Raw genomic sequence first — 20,414 nt, forward strand, 5'->3', positions numbered from 1 at the left:
AAACCCCAGCAGTGGCCAACTGGAAGGCCAGAATCATTATTTGTGGCAAGATGACTTGGTGTGCCTTGGTGCTTTGGACTCCCAAGGATCCTTTAAGCATTTAATTCATTTCTTGGAGTGCACAAGCTAATCTGGCAAGGCTCATGGCAATGATTGATAGGGGATTTTACTTTCCCGTTCTCTGTTTGCTTCATCAGGGAGACAAAACTAGAGATGAGACTAAGCTTTGAAAGCCAGCTGGTCCAGTTCTACTATTCCCATTTGTGTGTGTGTCTGACTTGTCCAAAATAAATCTATGGACCTTTACTTTTGGACCAATTTTTCTTTTCTCATCCAGTGGGTTTCTACTAAATTTAACCCTCCTTTCAATACTGTTTCGTATGAGATGGATCTAAGGGGCATAAAACAGTATAAACATGTAGGCCGTTTCCGCACGGCCTCCTTGCGCCCCCACCCCGCCAAGAGTGCTGGTGGCGTGGGGGCGCAAGCCCGCTCGCACGCAAGCGTGCGAGCAGGCCAAGCGGAGGCCGCCGCAGGAGAGGCGGCTCCGCACGAAGCCGCCTCTTCGCCCTCCTCCGTTCTACTCACGATGTCCTCGTCGTCGCCTGCTGGCCGTCGGAGCCCCTCCCACGCTGCCCTCTGACCCCTGGAGGTTGGAGGACAGTGTGGGAGGGGCTCCGATGGCCAGCAGGCGATGACGAGGACATCGTGAGTAGAACGGAGGAGGGCGACGGCGTCTTCCCGGCGGTTCGCACCGTGCCGCCGGGAAGACGCTTCCTCCCCAACCTTTAAACAACCTTTAAACAACCTTTAAAGGGTTGTTGTTTAGGGCTGCCTGACGCCACCCTGGGGGGAGGGAAGTGCATTCAATTACGCCGCGCTGCTCGCGTTGCAGCAGCGGCCCTCTTGAACTTGGCGACCTGAAGGCGGCGTTTTTTACCGCCACTCAGGGCCGTGCGTTTATGTAGCACGTCTTGGGAAACGGCCTATATAAAATGGTGCAACCCACTCCCCCAATAAAAACTATCAGCAACAGGAAAAAAAGTATTGAATTGAAAAAAGACCAAAAAGTCACCTTCAGGCTAGACTACTGTAACCCCCTCTACTTCGAGCTGCCCTTGAGACTGCTCCAGAAACTTTGGCTGGTCCAGAATGCAGTAGCAAGGGTCCTCATGGTAACACCTTTAAGATCCCACATTCATCATCCTGTGCTTTGGCACCTGTACTGGCTTCCAGTTAAATACTTGATCAGGTTCATGGTTTGGGTGCTGCTAACTTTTAAAGCCCTAAATGGTCTGGGACCTGTCATTTCTGCAGGACTGCCATTACAATCCCCAAAGGGTGTTAAGCTCTACTGGAAACAACTTGCTGGTGGTGCTAGAAGTGTCTGGCTGTCCTCAACCAGGGCCAAAGTTTTTTTGGAGGAAAATCTTTCAGCTTTGGCCCTGGCTTGTGGAACTGTCTGTTAACTGAGATCTGGGCCTTGCAGATTCTGGCTCAATTCTTCCGGGCATGTAAGACGAAGACACTCCACCAGGCCTATGCAGAGAGAGCAAAAGTTACATCGTTGCTGACATCCCTACCCCTACCCTGGTTACTTATGCAATTTTAAACAATTGTTATGGTTTTGGTCATTTCCTTATGTCTCTCCCACCCATGCTGGTCATCCTAGGAACTTAAAATTATAATGAAATCCTGAGTGCTGATGGCTATACACTGATGGGATCTTAAACTGTTTTATGTATTTTAATGGTTTGTATATATATATTTGTATTGTTAGCCATCCTAAGCCTGGCCTTGCCTGGAAAGGGGTGGGCTATAAATCTAATAAAATAAATAAATAAAAATAAGGAGAAATGGGCATATCTGCTCAAATCTAGATTAATATAAGCCATAGAATATTGGGGGCTTAAGGGAGGATCAGATTCTCTTCATCCTATTTCTTTATTGATCAGGAATTTCTCACTGTGCTTTATCCCATTTCTTCTTACTTTTGGCTTTATAATTATTAATAGAATTGGACTGTACTATGCTGACAGAGAGCCGCGTGGCATAGTGGTTAAGTGCTTGCACTGCCACTCACGCGGTGAGGAGTTCGAGCCCCCTGTGGGTCAAATATCCTGGCAGCTGGCTCATGGTCAACTCAGCCATCCATCCATTTCTTGGTCGGCAAATGAGTACGTAGCTCATAGCTAGGGGGTAAAGAATAGCTGGGGAAAGCAATGGCAAACTACCCCACAAAAGAGGCTTGCCTATGAAATCACTGCTCGCAGTGGTACCCCAGGGTCGGACACGACTGAAGGGGAAACTTTACCTTTTTAAAATGCTGATGGAACTTTCAGTTGTTTAAGTTTGTATGCATCTCTACATCATTTCCATGGCTGATGCCTTTGATGAAACACTACAAAAAAGCAATCTTGATGTGATAGCATGAATAGGCAAGTCCAGATTCTTTTTTTGCACAGTATTTTACAAATATGGACATTCATCCATGGGGCCTATACTAAAATTTACATGTCAAGTTTGTTTTTTTCACAGTGTTTTATTAGTAGGCATATGCACATCTATAAAACCAAGTGGGTAGAGATGCATATAACGTGAAGAAGCTACAGGCTGCAATAAATTGTGCATCTAATAAACTGTACATGTAACTGCACAAAATCTAGAAATAAGAGGCAGAAGAATGGATAATTTGTTATGCATCACTTCTATACTGGAACCTGGACCAAGTAATTCAGAACTCCCAAGATTCAAGTTAAAATTCAGATGAAGAAAATTATGGAGCATTTTTAGCTGGGTTTCTGTGCCTGTGTTAGCCATGAGATATCTCCTTCAACTGGTGGAGTGTCAACTATCATTTATTTCTTTCAGTTGTTGAGCTGGCAACTCTACACCTTGAGCTAAGGGAATACTCAAATCAGGAATTATTTCTGCTAGTCAGTTTCGGAAAAGTAATTATCTCCTTGCTCTTCATTTTTTTCATCCTCAATGTTTTATTAGCAAATTCCCCAGGAGTCAGATCCTTAAGACTTGCTGAAGTCTTATAAAGGTCAGTCAGATACCATATCACAAGAGCACATTATCTATCATAGTGCGGGTGGGGGATGGGGAGCTCTGAAACTCACCGTACCACAAGGCAGAGCAGAGCTATTTTCTCCAAGGCAAATTCATGGCTTATTTCCCCACATATAAAACTAGGTCATCATCATAAAGTAGGAATTTCTTTTGTGTTCACCTTATTTATCTATTCAAATTCTAATCTTTAATCTTTTATTTTACTCTTATTATATTGTTTAGACCCCTTCCAGCTGGGTTTCAGGCCAGGTTTGAAATAGCCTTGGTAGCCCCCAGTGGATGACTTGCAATGGGAGAGGGACAGAAAGAGTGCAACTGTATTAGTTCTCCTGGACCTCGCAGCATCTAGACTAGGAGTAGTAGGCACCATTCTGCAGTGGTTCTGATCCTACCTGCTGGGCAGGTTTCAGGTGGTGTGAGGAGACTGCTATTCAGTCCTTGGCCATTGGGGTCGGCAGGTTTCATCTTGTTCCTGATGGTTTGTAACAATGACATGGAACTGCTGGGTGAGGTCATCTGGAGATTTGGGTTGGGTTGCCACCAATCCACAGATGACAGTCAGCTCTATCTTGCACTTCCAGCTGACCCTAGAAAGGTTGTAGAAGCCCTGAACCAATGCCCAGAGGCAGTTTTGGAATGGATGCTGGTCAGTGGTAGGATCCAAAAATTTTAATAACAGTTTCCGATGGTGGTGGGATTCAAACAGTGGCACTGCCGCGCACACGCACCTCCAGTCCCTATTGGGCAGGGAGGTTGCTTTAGTAACCCCTTCTCAGCACTCAGAAAAAATTAGTAACCACTTCTAGAGAAGTGGTGAGAACTGATTGGATCCCACCTCTGATGCTGGCTAATAATCCCAACAAGACACAGGGCATGAATGTTTTGGCTAGTGGGAAGGATCCCCCGATTTCATGATCTCTGGGATGCCATCCACCCACTTTTCATGCCATCCTGACATGGAAAGTTATTTCCTGTGACTGAAATTGATGTGGGAGTCTGTGCACATGTATCTTTCCTCAGTGCACAATATTCCATGCATGCACTTGGGCCCCTTCTGCACATGCAGAATAATGCACTTTCAATCCACTTTCACAATTGTTTGCAAGTGGATTTTGCACAGTAAAATCCAGCTGCAAAGTGCATTGAAAATGGATTGAAAGTGCATTATTCTGCATGTGTGGAGGAGGCCTTAGTCTGCAGGATTCGGGTGCATTGGGATGACTCTAGGTGCAAATTGCAATTGGACGCTATAAAGATCAGAAAGGTTCAGACTGTTCCTTTTTACACTCTTTTTTACAGTACAATTTTTTTTATTTGTTTTTTTTCGTTGGGATAATTTAAAGTTTAAAACAGTCATTTTACAACCAAGGAATTCTTTCATAAGCAAGACTATTAAAAACAGTAAAACAAAGACTTTTTTTTAACAAAAAGCTCTCTGTGCTTAACTGACATCACAGGGAAAATATTATTAACAACAATAATAAAATGACCTATACATTTGGGGGACTTTACAAAAGAGAATTTCTTCAAACCAAACCAAACCAAACCAAGAACCCATGCTTGTTGCAAATGGGCAAAGATTGCAGTAGAATAAAAGACCATCACAAATAACACATAACTTTTCAAAATCATGATGATATCACTCTTTCGGGAAGCATGGGAAGGAAGGACAAACACATAATAGAATAATTTATTGTATTTTTTAAAAAAATCCTTACATTCTTTTTTGCCATTTCAAAATTCTTTCATTCTCTTGTTTTCTGGGATAGAATTCCCACTCCTATCCTAATCTAAGGCTCATTCCGCACTTGCAGAATAATGCACTTTCAAACTGCTTTCAGTGCTCTTTGAAGCTGTGCGGAATAGCAAAATCCACTTGCAAACAGTTGTAAAAGTGGTTTGAAAACGCATTATTTTGCGTGTGCAGAAGGGGCCAAAGTTACCATTACCTAATCTAAGTTACCCTGTTGTCTTGTGCAGAAGTACTGCTAATGTGCTGGGGAGGGGGAAGTGGTGAAAGAGCCAAGGATAAAGCTGTAACACAATCCTAAAAATATTTACTTACAGTGACATCCTTAGAGTGAAACCCTTCTAAACTACGACTGAATTTTGAGTAGGTGAACATATTGCTGTTTTGTTACATTTTGTTGTAATAGATTAAAGACAGCTACTCTCCTTCCCATGCTTCCGATTGTAGATTTCATGCATGGAATTAAGAGTGTGAGGGATTCTTGCAGGGACTTCACTGGAGAAAGCCATACATACGGTCACATTCAGAATAAGTGGCTCCGTGCCCCATGTGTGTGGGTACATTAGTCATTATGACACAGAGTCTTCAGTGTGTTATTTGAGAACATTTCTCACATCGGTGCATTATTAAATCAGTCAGTTTTAAACTTTTGTCTTTCAGGGAACCTTTTCCACAGCAATGTGTGCTGAGAGACACATTGCAAGATTTGCCATGGAACTTTTACACACTGCAAAGGCTTCTGGTCACGTGCAAAAGTACCCATTGTGCTTACAAGGTATGCCGGCTGGTCTTGTTGCCCTGCTAGAACAGAAAAGCACCCAAAACACTTTACAAGGGAAGACTGGTAAAGGTTGGCACGTTGACTTTGAGGGAAACTTGTCCACCATGATCAATTTATTAATGGAGGAAGATCCAATAAACTTCCAAGGAACATCAGGGATTCCACAATACACTGCCAAGTGGTTCCTCAGATTTTATTGAGGTAGACTCACAAAGACAACTATGATTGTGAATCACAGAATCAATGCATGCTCAAAAAGCAGCCTAGCTCACATTAGCAGAGATACAAACAGTTGGAATTGCTCCAGAGATGGCCGCTTCTTCCTTTACTTTCAGTAAAGGCATAGTAATGTGAAGTGGAGACTGCTAATTTTAGGATGCTCACCTGTACTTCAGTCTGCCAGACATTGCTGCATACATACAAAAGCCTATTTGTTCCTGTTGTTAACTATCCCCTTGCTCTTTATAACTGTATGTAGGATAATATATATATATATATCCCATTATTTTGCAAGGAGTAAAACAGGAAGCCTCTCCTGCTTTTGAAGTTCCCTGCACAAGTTACCCAGTTCTATGCAGGAAGTTAGAGTAATTGCTGTGTTGATTGTAGCATGTAATGATCCTACGTGAGAGTAAATAACTGTATGAACTCACACTGAGAATCTCATCCACAGATAATTGCTACTTCCAGATTATGTGCACACTGGCTTCTAAATGTATTAAGACATCACCCTTGTGACTGACATGTAAGAATTTGGTAATGTGTGACAGGATTGTCTGTTGGAAAAACTAGGAAATTTGGGGGTAGCACTGGAAACTAAAACATTATTACATATTTTGTCTTCAGAATGAGTGGAAAATGCTTTTTAAGACAAAATGTTTACCCACTAAAACTGTTAGCGTACATTTTTTCCAACAGAAACACTGGAAATTTTTGTTGAACATTGACAAAAAAACCTTCCTAGGTGTTTTGCATTTAGAATGTGTGAAATGCTTTTAAGAGAAGGTTTTACTCTTTCAAAATGTATAGCATAAAAAGTCTGAGGGCAGTCTCCAAAGGGAAAACAAACGAATTTGTGAGAACACTGGGAAAATATATTGAATATATTCTTCTCTTTTGTTATCAAGACAGTATAGATTGAGTGCGGCTCTTACTCTTTGTAGTACTGGGTACATTTGATATTTTGCTTGTGGAAAACAAAGGAATGTATACTTTAAAATTCCATAAATATGCCAATTAATACAATTTTATACACTTATAAATGATACGTTTATGGTGTTAAAATAGTAAACTATGGCCCCTTCTGCACACGCAAAATAATGCGTTTTCAAACCACTTTCACAACTGTTTGCAAGTGGATTTTGCCATTCTGCACAGCTTCAAAGAGCACTGAAAGCAGTTTGAAAGTGCATTATTTTGCACGTGCGGAATGAGCCCATGTTAGGGAGGAAAAACAGGGTTTTTCATGGCTTCAAAATTTTAAAATCTTTAGATATAGCCTCCAGCATTCTGATTTGTCATTTTTCATTATCTAGAATCCTACGCATTGTGTTCCACTTTGCAATAATCTGCTTGAAGAGGAGCTGGAAAGGACATTTCCATAAAGAATTATGTTCTCTGGGACAGTGTATACTGAAAATGACAAAATGACAACACAGTAGACAGCATTTCAAAAGAAAAAAATCACTGCTTGAAAACCTCACCACCTCACAATTTGAGTCAGTTCAGATGTCTGTTTTGGGCCACCTTCTTAATTCCTGAGATTTATCATAAGTGCCAGTGAACAACGATGAGCAGATTTCACTGGTTCCACAATTATACCATTCTGACTTCTAGCAAACTTTATGATCACTTGGAGAGGTTGTGTGTGTGTGTGTTTTTGCATATTATGATTCAATTTGTGCAGATGTTCTGGTGCATGTTGGCAGCAACAAGCACACTCTCAGAGCTCTGAGCAAAGTCAATTCAAAAATGGAAGACGACAGTTCTCTTACACATTGGTGATACTCTGCAACTCCCCAAACCCTGGGAGAAAATATGGACAGGGAGGATTTCATAAACATCTCACCCATGACCCAAGACTTTCCCTAGTGGTGCAGAATCATAACAACAGTCAGGAGGTACCTCTCATGCTACTGTAGGTACATTTGAATGGAAACCAAAGATTTATTTGGGGCTGTGAGGGTTATGGTAGATTGAGACCCATGTGAGGGTTATGGTAGATTGAGACCCATGAGTTTTCTTGGTGTACATACTACCTTAGTCCTGAGAATAAATTGGCCTCTGCAAATGGGCAGAAAAGGAAGCCAAAAAGGAGGCCTGAAGTGCTGCATATGACTTGGCTTTTTACTGTATCATTAGGAATGTTAACGTGAGAATTAGTGTCAGCTAGCTCACTGCTTGGCTTAATCTTAGGGATTGTGATTCGGTCCTTGTATAGATTGTTGCCATGTTCTTCAGCTTAATAAAGAGAGAATGAACTGTGACAGCTGATCCTTGATAGCAGTTTCACCTGTTGGACATAACCAAGAAAGAATTGTGGGCAACCTGTCAAGTGATCATATATGAATTCTCCCTGGGAAATTAAAAAAAAAGGTGGGGGGGGGGTTCATTCAGCATTACTATTATTATTTTGGTCATGAATACTTCCACAAACAGCCATCATGGGAAAACACTAACGTTTTTATTCCCCTGGAAAAAAAAACACAGTTACCCTCACTGGGTGCACAGAAGTTTGGGTTCCACCTTAAAATACAGGTACATATATAAATAGTATATTGTAAAGAGCCAATAAGTGATCAATAGCTTTTATAGGCATATTATTGAGACAAGGGGCTCCATTAGAAATGATTACAATGACATCAGCAGTTGATGGTTGAGAAATTACTGATCCATTAGAATACCTCTTGACCAGAGGATTAGCATCTCGATGGGAAAGCTCATGCCATGGACCATCCTATTCACTACATTCTTTGTGAATATCTAATCACCCTGATCTGCAGATCCATATACATAGATATGCACACACATACATTGATATGCACATGGATCTCTTGTGCATGTGTGCTTTCCCATTCTTTTCAGTGAAGAGACCTGTGACATGTATACAATCTTTTATATGCTTTGGGCCTGTCTCTTCATCCAGATTAATGGAGAAGCCTTAATGTGAGGAGATGTATGTGCGTGTGTATGGAAGGAAGGCTTCATATCGAGCCCATGATGTTCTGCAAGGGTGCCAAATTTATACTCTAACTCAAAATTTGGAAGTTGTGTCGCTGCTTCTGCCTTGTATTAAGAGTGCACAGATTTCTTGCCATGTGTATATTATGGGGAACATCCAAAACTTGATGGTGGTTGACATCCAAATATGAATACTGATCATCTTGGACACATTTTGTGAATGTTTGAAAATTCACAATACCCCAGTTGAGGTAATCTGAAGTCTTTTTTAGGTGTCACGTCTGTATGTATTGGGAGGGAAGCACCTGACTTGTGCTGGGAACAGGCTGCTCCAATACATATGATCACCAGATCATTTGAACAGGTGCATGCACATACAGCTTTGGTATACATACCACAATAGTACGATTTTCCAAGGTTATGCTTTGTGCATGTAAAATATTACAGCACCCTTGTTTAGGTAACATAGTGAGCAAATATATCTGGAGAGGTACAATCCTAATATATGTGGTTGCTAACTCCCTGGCAAACGCAGACAGAAGAGCCTCAACACTTACTTCTGTTTGTAAAAAGAGGGGAAATATATGTGTTGTAGGGATTATTCACAAAATCTCTCTTGGATTCTTAATATTCATATGTGAATGTCAAGATGCATTGTGATGTATACACAATTGAATCTCTCCTTTAGTACATGGAAAGAAACCAACTGGAGACCCCTTTTCGGTTCCCTCTTGCTCAAATAGCAACCTGCAAAGTTTTGAGAGTTCCGCATGAAAACCTGATGGAAAGCCCCTACATGCCACGTATTTACCAAACAGATGTATGAAGCCGGAACAGCTTACATCAGTACCTGAAACCTTAATTGAATCAAAAGATGAAAAAGTGTATAATATTCGTACATTAACTACTGCCCTATATTTATATATTTATATATATATATATGCATATATATACCATTATGTGTATAAAAAACTTGTGATGAGTCCTTTGTGAAGAGTTCAAGACATTCTTGGACAGGGTTGAATAAAGAGCAGGAGAGAAGTGAAAACAGACTGCAGCGTTAAAGGAACACCTTGAGGGTGTGGCTGCGTTTTTGCATTATAACCCCCCCTCCCTTCATTGTACATCAGGAGATGAGGGGGAAAGCCCCCCTCCCCAAGTCTTCAATTTCTACCTCTACATACAATAACTTACAAGTTTATTTATTTAAATAATTGTAAAACATCTTACATTTTCCATTTTTTAAAAAGAGATTAAACTATAAGCAAATACACACATACGTCAACGCTCCACCATTCAAATCAGTTTTATAAGAAAGTCTTCCATGCTGGTACCCTGTTTTGTGTTATTATTATTTTCTGCATAAACTAAATTGGTATCTGAAAGGCTCCGTAGAAAATAGAAACTTCAACATTTTTCCCCCTTACAAAGTAAATCAAATAGTATCCAAAATATCACACTTGAATCGGTTAGCCAATCTGGTTTCCCCTTCGTTTTAATATTTTACAAACATCTGGAAGGTTTTGTGTCCATTAAAAAAAAATCTTGTACTTCTGATTCCATCGCATCAACAGTGTACACCTGGATCTTGGTCAAATCCTTGTTCTAATATTCTAGGGGGCTGATGGAAGTGTATATGAAACCTGGAAGCCACCTGCTAGCATATCCAACATGTAAAAATTGTTCCCTTTCTTGCTGCACATAGCTTCCCCACGATCCAAAGAGCGTGTAGTGCTTTTTCCCCTTATTTTTTTTTTAGTGGTCCATCACAAATAAGTAGTTTTGTGCTGTAAAAAAAAAGAGAAAGAAGAAAGAACAGAAAATCCAGCGATTCCTCCTCTTCTTTTACATTGGAGGAACGACAAGACCAGTCATGGCTGAAAATGAAAATGGAGAAAGTTAAAACAGCAGTGCCTTGCCAAATTAAAAGCAACAAATTGGGGGATCGAGATGCCTTGTGGGGAGGGAGGTGGGAATAAACTATTGAGGAATTTTTTTTCTTGTCCATTATCTGACTCAATGGGTGGAAACAGTCTATGCTTCCTAGAACATACCTGGTCCCCTCTGCCCCAATCCAGCAGGGCACTTACAGTCTTATGGTGCGGCTTCCATGGCCAACATGCCATGGCATGACCATTAAGAACATAAGAACAAGCCAGCTGGATCAGACCAGAGTCCATCTAATCCAGCTCTCTGCTACTCGCAGTGGCCCACCAGGTGCCATTGGGAGCTCACATGCAGGATGTGAAAGCAATGGCCTTCTGCGGCCATTCTAATTGTTACGTTCCAGTTTGTCATAAGAAAACTCAGGAATATTAATTGGTTTATTAAACATTTGATATTCTACTTGGTCTGTCTTCTCTCATGAGTTGGCTCACCTTTTGTTCTTGCCAGTCGCTTGGTACCTCTCCCCTCTCCTCCCCTTTGGGGCTGAGCTGTCAAAAGCCTATTTCCCAGCCTGTACCGCTTCTTATTGAATGTTTGTGAGGTTCAGATTAAGGTCTTACACTTCTTGCAAAGCTGTAATTATTTTTGCCTGCATTACTATATATTGAATCGATGTAACTTTTCAATAAAGGCTGGTTCAATGCAGGACATTCCATGATGAGTGGGGAATATGGGAACCACAGTGATTATCCTCCCGAGAGTCTCTTCTCTCTTATTTTATTTTATTGGAGAGGGATGGTAGAAAAAACTAAAGATGTGCCACACTGTATTAATCTCCAAAGATGTGCCATGCTGTACTAATCTCCAAAGATAGCTATTATCAGATGAAATAATTGATTAAACATGTCAAAAAAACCACCCAGATGCTAGGATGACACATACACACCTTAGACATGAGTTGTTGATGATACAAACAAACATCGTGTAAGAAGTGGAAAGCATGCCAAAGAACAACAACAACAACAACAACAACAATGACGGCCAGTCTTCTCGTGAAGTAATGTGAAGCTTTTGGTGGTAGATTTAGAGGAGCTCCATTTTTTTTTGAAAAAAACATATTTATTCCAAAGCAGGATGTGAGTGCCATTTTATTTTAAAATCCCAAATACCTAAGGGTAAAAATTTAGGTGGCCTCATCCACCCAACGATGCAACATCTATGAATTATTGACGGCTGGAATCAGCTGGCCATTGCAGGTTTTCCAGGCTATGTGGCTGTGGTCTGGTAGTTTTTGCTCCAAAGCCCAGAAGACCCACAAAAGTCACATGCAGCATCTATCTTCAGCTACTGAAGGCCTTAGTTTGTGCTCCTTAGCACAATCAGCAAGCAACAGAACTTTCTTTGGGGTATGTCACTTCAGCTATGCTGTGTTTAAAGATGCCAGAAAAGATGAAGTATTGCCTACTCTGGCTCCTGAGAGATGTGGTGGGAAAGGGAAGGTGGCACTACATGGGGCAGCAGCCAAGGACAGAACCTTTTGTTGAGATGTCTAAAAACAGAAATCTGCTCCCCCACGCTTGTCCCAGGTACACCAATGTCAGCAATTGCATTTCAGCAACTGTCAGCATTCACCCAAGCACCCCTGTTTTCAGTCACTCCTAAAATTTGGCTAGGATCATCAGCGTTCAACAAGTTTGGGACAGCCGTTGTCACGTCTCTGCAGCAAATGGCTGCCACAATCACGTTTCAGAACTTGTATCCTCAGCAATGCTAAAAGGAAAGATTAAGACTCAGATCCTTTGGAGAAGGAAAAAGGAATCAGACTTGTGATTTAAGGAGGGAAATATTGTGGCATGAAACCCTTCCTCTTCTCCATTTAGCTTCTTCCGAGATGGCCTCTGAGGGTTACTTCAGTAACTTGCTGTAAAAGCAGCCTCGGGTCCGTAACAAGATACACAATAGCTTGGACATGTCCGGCTCAAGGTAAAGAGGCTCTCAAATTTCTCTCATTACCAACACCATCACGTCTTCAATGTTTGTTTCCTCTTTGCAAAGGGCCTTGCTGGAAGTTGCAACCCACTGAGACCGAAACGGATTTTTTAAAACACCAGTTTTCAAAACAACAGCTAAGGTAAGAGTAAAGGAAGAGTACAGTTGGACTGAATCAAGATCCATCTGTTCAAATATTCTGTTTCCCAGAGGACTCAACTTCCAGCAAGGCCCTGATGAGTCTAAAGCTAGAAACAGAAAACAAGATCCTTCCTGTTGTTGCCTCCCAGCCAGCAACTGGCATATACAGATACACTCCTTCTGAACCTGGAGGTTCCATTCAGCGGTCATCTTCAGCCATCAACTAAATCTTTAGCCATCAACATCATGTTCATTAGACATAAGTCAGAAGCCCTCTACATGTGACCACTTTTCACACTGATTGAATGTGCAGGGAGGGACAGGGGGCAAAAGCACAACAGTTGGGTCATCTGAATGCACTCATAAAGGAAGAGTTCTTGCACATGCTCTCTCACCATGATGGGCAAAGTTTGGAAAGTAGAGCTCCTGATCACAGGGAGGGAGTGTACATGTTGGCACCTTGCACATTGGCACAGTGTAGATGACCCAATGACTAAGTGGAGGCAGAGCCATCACCCTCATGCCAGCTGTCCCTCTGTACATGTTCAGTTGTTCCTGAAAGGTCATATGTACAAGGCTACAGAAACTCAGGCACGAGTGGGTAATTTTATAACAGTCATGTCAAGCATGCCATAATGTCCCTCATGCTACCAATTTTGCTTTGCTACGGTCTTTTTGGTACCTTAACAGCTAACCCATTCAATCTTGATGGAACCCTCTGCAAGTCAGAGCCCATTCTATCAAATGCATGAAGGGTTACCCTCCTTCGGCACATTTTAATACACGCTTGTACTAACAGAGAAAGGGAGAGAATGTTAATGCAAAATGAGGTCAAAAGGCCTGCAGGCCAAGAGGTTTGCACATTTTGTTAGGATGCGGAACAGAACAGAGATCAAAATCCAAGTGAAATGTAAACAACACAATCAGACGGGAGCGGACCTTTCCGACAGATGATGGATTGGCAAAACAAACTGATGAGTGGATTCCTCAAGTGCATTTCCTATAGTGTCAAGAGCTTTCCAAATACACTGGGCATGAGAGAACTGGAAGACAAAGGAGGAACTTAGCCTTGCAGCAAGGGCAAAGTCTGACTGCAAGAAGTGAAATAGTACCACTGTATATCTTTAAATAGAAACCTAGATGTTGTATGCCGCAGTGCCCGGGTGCGTGTGTGTCCAGAGGGAAAGGGGATGAAGTCCGTCCAAGATGTAACTGAGCGGGATTTGACATGGGATTTCTTCAAACTCTGCCTGAAGGACTCTGCCAGCTTCATTGGAAACTGCTGCCCTTTGTCATCTCTTTGTCAGTTTCAACTTCCCCGAACTCATCACACAGTTGAAACTGACAAGGGACTTCTCCAGACTTTTGCCATAAGGCTTTTCATCTCCACCCTCCTGCTGGTATTCCATAGAGGTGCTCCACCTCCTCAGAACCTCTCTGTCCAATTGTTGATCTTGTGTTTTGCATATGCAGCTCCCTCTCCTGTGAAGCTGGCTACACAAACCTTCTGATAAAGGCAGTTTCTCTTGCCAAACAGCACACACTGCTCTCCCTGTCAGCCAAATGATCAAGTGATAGTTGTATGATAGGGAAAACAGGGTAATGTAATTCAGCTCTAAGTGAAGAATGCTTTGGACACGCACTTTCTATAATCAACTTGTTTGCAAGGCTGTGGTATACACTGAGGCACACATTTGCATCAGTCAAAATATATTAGGTGCCAACAGTCATTATCTGCAATCACCATACAAAGCTACTTTCTAGGGGTGTAAAATTGCCTGATATCATATGAACATTTACAGAATCTTGTGTCTCAGGGTGTGTGATGGATTGACACATGAGCTCTTTTCTACTAGCATGATGGGCTAGAATCTGGGAAATCCAGGTTCAAGTCCCCATTCTACCACGGAAGCTGGGAGATCTTAAAACAGATACTCTCTCCTTTCTTAACCTAACTTACTTCATAGGATAACATGGAGGAGGGGAGAAAAGTGTTGTAAACTTCTTGGGGTTCCCATTGAGGAGAAGAGTTTGGTATAACTATCTTAAAAAGTAAACAATACTAGCCCAACACTAAGCCTGGGCAAATGGGGACTATCATACTGGTGGGGGCGTAAGGTGTCCTTATGTTGATTTTTAATGTTTTTTTATATGTTTTATCAAATTATTTCTATTGTTGGGTCCTGAGATGCTCAAGAGAAAGGCATTCATGTAAGTATTTTAGGTAAATTATCCCTACTGTATGAGTTTTCTACATGCAAGGATTTCTTTATGTAGGTGATAGTTTCAGGTGGGTAGCCATGTTGATCTGCAGTAGAACAGCTAGATTCGAGTCCAGCCACACCTTAGAGACCAATAAAGTTTTGGGTGTATAAGACAAAGGGGGCTTTGACTCTTGAAAGGTTAAAACTGAAAACTCTTGTTCTCTAAGATACTGCTGGACTCAAATCTAGCTGTTTTATATGAATGACCATTCAACATTTGGACCTGCAGTCATACAATCCACTGTATCCCCATGGAGCTTTACCATCTCGTTCGGCTGCATGCATGCAGTTAGCCTCATCGAATGGTTCCTAAACTTGCCTGTTCCCATTCAGATGTGCCGATGCAGCCCCAGGAAAACTTGGGCAGCCATTCCTCCATGTGGCTCCAGCAGTTTCCAATTTGTTGCCTTACATCTGCGATGAGATGATTAGACACCAGGGTACTCATCACTTCACGTTGCGTCATGTCACATTACATCTCGGCCATGCTGGTTTTAAGCAGCTTTGACGGCCAACACAAAATAAACGCCAGGCCTTTTTCTGATCAGGACACCTGTGATCAATTTGGGGGAGCAGACAAGGAGGGGGTGTTGTCAGGCCTACAGCCTTTCCTTCAACTTCTCTGTCTGGCTACATAATAGGAATGTATAGCAGATGGCACAAAGGGCGAGGGAAGCAAGAACACATAACACAAGGCAGGTTATCTGAGGGCATCTGCGTGCCTTTTGTAGAACTATTCCAGAAGCCAAGAATCATGTGTTTCCTCCCTTATATTTATTTTATTCAAATTAATTCAAATTAATATCTTGCCCTCCCTGACCTAAGCCAGGCTCAAGTCAGCGAACAAACATATTAAAATCACATTGTTGAATGATAAATTACATAATTACAATTAAAAACACTCTCATGTAAAAATGTCCCCGGATGGTGATAAATCAATATGTTGTCCATATAAACTTATATTCACACTTCCATGGGGAGTGTAATCACAGGGGTCAACATAACTCGATGTTTACCATACCACTTTAGCCGTAGGTCTGGCAAAACAGGTCAGTTTTTCAAGCTCTCTGGAATTGTCTAATGTCCCTAAAACCTTCATTTTGGAGAAGCGATTGCCGACATAACTGAAATTGCTAGTGGTACCTTGTAAAAATATCAGTATTGGGTGTGGATGCACATGAAGGAGGAGAAGAATCAAAACTTGAAAAGCACAAATGGAGATCCCTCCTTTTGGGAAGAAAATTTTCCCTTGTTCCTTCCATTTAGAAATAACTAGCCTGCCCACCCTAATGTTAAGGCTTCTGCAACATTTGTCAATGCAGCTGTCATTTACCAAAGCCTTTGGCCGGCTTCCATGTAATACAGGCCCCACAAATACTGTTAGGATCTTAAAGGCTTTCAACCAACACAACCACTTGCTATAAGCTTTGGAATTCGCTTACAATGTCAACTGTGCTGAAGGCAAAGGACAGATTTTTTCTCTTACCTCTAAACCCATTTCCATTTCCAGTGGAACAAGCTGGGGAAGGAGACCCTTGGGGTCGGATGACGGGAGCAAAGGCACTCTTCTGTTTGACAGCAGGAAAGACGGAGGAAGAGAACGGAAGGATGGAGGACGTGCTGGAAGAGCCTACGGTTGGACTCGAAGACATCACTGAGGCAGGGGAAGAAGTAGAATAAACAGAACCTTCAGAATGGAAGAAATCAGAACATCTGGGCAGTTCTTCTCCCCTGTCCTTTGGCTACCCCTTGGTTCTAGCCCAGTGGTGGCGAACCTATGGCATGGGTGCCAGAGGTGGCACTCAGAGCCCTCTCTGTGGGCACACACAGAGTGCCCCCCCACACATCTAGGGTGGCCTGGGCCACTGGGCTCGATTATTAGCATTAAAACTTAGACCTAGTTTTGGGGAAGCAGTGTAGGTAACCCTGTTAAGCGATGTTAAACCCCACTGATTTTCATGTGAAGAACTAAAGCGTGATCCTTTACCTGGGAGTAAGCTCAGTTGCTGGCAACGGCGCTTGATTCTGAGTAAACCCTCCTAGGGTCGTGATTCACCCGTTCGAAGAGTTGCATGGTTGCTTCAAAGCAAAGCCACCAACTACCACCAAGCTTACTCCCGAGTAACGCACGCCTTGGAACCAACCGTTTTTTCGAAACTAAAACCTCAGTATTCAGGTTAAATTGCCGTGCTGCACTTTGCGATAAATAAGTGGGTTTTGGGTTGCAATTTGGGCACTTGGTCTCGAAAAGGTTCGCCATCACTGTTCTAGCTCAATTATAAACTGCTCCTTTAAAGTGTACCCTTTGGACAATAATAAGCAACAGCTCTTTGCTTTCAGAACAGATCTTTGCTTTCAGTGTAGCTTCTTTTTGTACTCACTACATTTTTGTTAATAATTTTGGTTCTTTGATTTTTGTGGTTAGTATTGTAGGAGAAGAGGTGGTTTTTATACCCTGCTTTTCACTACCTCAACAAGTCTCAAAGCAACTTACAATTGCCCTCCCTTCCTCTCCCCACAACAGGTGCCTTATGAAATAGGTGGAGCTCAGAGAGTTCTGAGAAAACTGTGACTAGCCTAAGATCACTCAGCAGGTTTCATGTGGAGAAGTGAGGAATCAAATCCAGTTTTCCAGATTAGAATCTACCACTCTCATCCACAATACCATGACGGCTCTGGAGAGCTGTCTGTAGCGTGTGCTCTGATAGTATGGTTCTTACAGTATTTTATGTGTCTGGGATCCAGCTGTGATTTCCACTAGTGGAATCAGACTTTCTTACCTCCCTGTCCTGCTATACCCTGAAACCCTGCCCCTGGGGAAAAGAAGATTTTAAGGAACAGCATTGGGAGAAAATTAGGGGGTCTGCATTAGAAGGGGAGAAATTGGCAAAAAACATGCCCCTTCAGTTTGTAGAAACCCATTGCTAGATCCAATTCAAGGCATTAAAATAGACACTTGCTAAGAAGTCCAAAGGAAAAACTGAATTTTTGAAGGGGACATTAAAACAAAAACTTGTATGAAACACCTTATCCTTTGAAGATCAAGGCTTTACTCATTCTAAATGATTTCTAACAATTGTACAGCAACACCTTTCCAGGTGCCCATCAAGTGGGCTGGGCTAGCTGGGGCTCGTGACCAGCAGGAATTCTGACTGTCCACTGGTGATGTGATTGGCTGTTCAGATTAAAAGGTATCCTGTTAAACAGAGCTTTTGCCTTAAATGTTGAAGAATTACTATGAGAGTTATGCATAATCTTGCTGTTGCACCCACAACTGGGTGTCAGAATTCCAAAGGTGTCCATAGGTTCAAAAAATGTTGGGGGCCCTTGTTATGGAACAACTATCATAGAATAAAAGGCTGTGTGCTTATCAATGGAATGGGATCCCATCCTTCACTGCATTTTTAGTTTAAGGTGCCATGAATGATTATTATATGTTTTAAAGGAAACCACTCTGAGCCTCTTGTAACAGGGAGAGTGGTATGGACAGTCAATAAATAAATGAATCAATTCTATCAGATCCGGACAAATCTCTTTCAAATAGGCCCCTTTCATACTGCACCCTTTTATTAGTGTCCACTTAAAAGGCAGCGACCCCTGATCTGGATGGCCCAAGCTAGACTAAGGTCATCAGATCTCAGAAGCTCAGCAGGGTTGGTTCTGACTAGTACTTGGATGGGAGATTCCCAAGGAATACCTGGGGAACTATGCAGAGGAAAGCAATGGCAAATCACCGCTGTTAATTTCTTGCCTTAAAGACTGAACTGGGTTGCCATAAGTAGCCGTAACTTGATGACATTTTACACAAACAAAAGGCATTGAAGCAATGGTACTTTCTTCTGTGTACACTCGCTGGAGAGGGACTTGGCCAGTGAGATAGTCTGGCCACTGGAATTTCTAAGAAGCCATAAGACATGGTCCAAAAAGTAAGAAAGCCTTGAAATCTGTTTTGCACTCTATCTGGGTATTACACTCCTTGTACTTTCACAATGCCATGTGCACATGCTCACAGCTGCATTTTACTCTGCACACATTCTTTGCAGAGATGGGAACATTTTTTTTTCAAAAAAGGGGGTCTGTCAGCATCTTGTTGTAAACTCTTATTGTCAGGGGTTTATAACTCAACTGTAAAAATTTCTCTCTTTTCCCCTGGAGCTGAAACTTGGCGCACATAACTCAGCCAGGAAGTGGAGTTTGTAAGTATTTTCTTTTTAAAAAAATCTACCAAACATCTGTTTGGCCATTTTTAAACTCTCAGTGCACAAGCAATAGAAGTTTCAAATTTCTTTCTTGGAGGGTGATTCTTTCAAACAGGCAAGTTATTTTTTTTTTTAAAAAAAGCCTGTCAAGAGGTTTTCATTGTGAAATGCAGGCTGGAGAGATCTCATGGAAACAACTCAGCATTGTCGATGGTTAATAATGAATGTCTTAAATACGTCATTGTGGACACAAACCTTCGTGACTCCCAGAAAACTGCTCCTCAAACATCCAAGGTTGGGGAAGGGTATCTGCCCTAGACCTCAGAAAGTAGCAGTCAATCAGAGTGAACTATACAGTACTGAACTAGGCTGGACAGTGGTCTGGCTTGTTATAGGATGGCTTTATATTCGAGTTAATGTTATGTCGTGGCTAAAGGCCAAACAACATGTTATGTGGGAAATTTTGATTAGTTCTCATGTTTTCTGGAACCTTAAGAAAAGCTGAGACTGTGACACTTGAAAAGGAGGAAGGGGAGTTTAAATCCTTTTCTACCACATCATTTCCCTGTGAAACACTCCCGCCCCACACACTGCCAAAGTAACCAAATGTTGAACACGCACACATGCACGCACGCACGCACACAAAGTAACTATATCGTATTTGATTGTTTTCCCAATTGTGGCTAATTGCTGCTCTGTGGGATGGGGATGCTTCTGAACTTTGGCTCATTCCGCACATGCAGAATAATGCACTTTCAAACTGCTTTCAATGCTCTTTGAAGCTGTGCGGAATGGCAAAATCCACTTGCAAACAGTTGTGAAAGTGGTTTGAAAACGCATTATTTTGCATGTGCGGAAGGGGCCTTTGATTCAATTTGAGTTAAAAGTTTGTTTATAAAAATGGTGTCTCTATTCTGAACAAATCCACAGTGGTCTTTTGTAGTCATTCCTTTTAAAGTTATTTAAAGACGTTTTAAAGACATTTAAATAATATGTTGCTGCTAAAACTGGTCTTTTGAGCATTAACTCCTTGCCACTGTTAACATGATCTCAAATAGATTTGTAAGCCACTCTGCATTCCCAATGAAAAGGGACCTGTCAGATTAAAGCCAGTGGGATAGTTTCCTTGAGAAGCCTTCCATCAATGC

General features: G+C 41.8%; 1 protein-coding gene across 2 annotated transcripts in view; it reads right to left on the bottom strand.

Annotated features, from left to right (window-relative positions):
- Positions 1 to 8,267: 8,267 nt before the first annotated feature.
- The window catches only part of EBF2 (EBF transcription factor 2), a 258,291-nt gene continuing 246,144 nt past the window's right edge, over positions 8,268 to 20,414 (bottom strand). For both annotated transcript variants that reach the window (XM_048513586.1, XM_048513587.1), the window contains exons 15-16: positions 16,554 to 16,721; positions 8,268 to 10,663 (exon numbers count right to left, since the gene is read on the bottom strand). In XM_048513586.1, the coding sequence (XP_048369543.1) occupies positions 10,632 to 10,663; positions 16,554 to 16,721 (200 nt within the window). In that variant the 3' untranslated portion in view covers positions 8,268 to 10,631. The remainder of the gene's footprint in view (positions 10,664 to 16,553; positions 16,722 to 20,414) is intronic.

The sequence above is a fragment of the Sphaerodactylus townsendi genome, linkage group LG12 (assembly GCF_021028975.2).
Source record: "Sphaerodactylus townsendi isolate TG3544 linkage group LG12, MPM_Stown_v2.3, whole genome shotgun sequence".
Classification (NCBI taxonomy): Eukaryota; Metazoa; Chordata; class Lepidosauria; order Squamata; family Sphaerodactylidae; genus Sphaerodactylus; species Sphaerodactylus townsendi.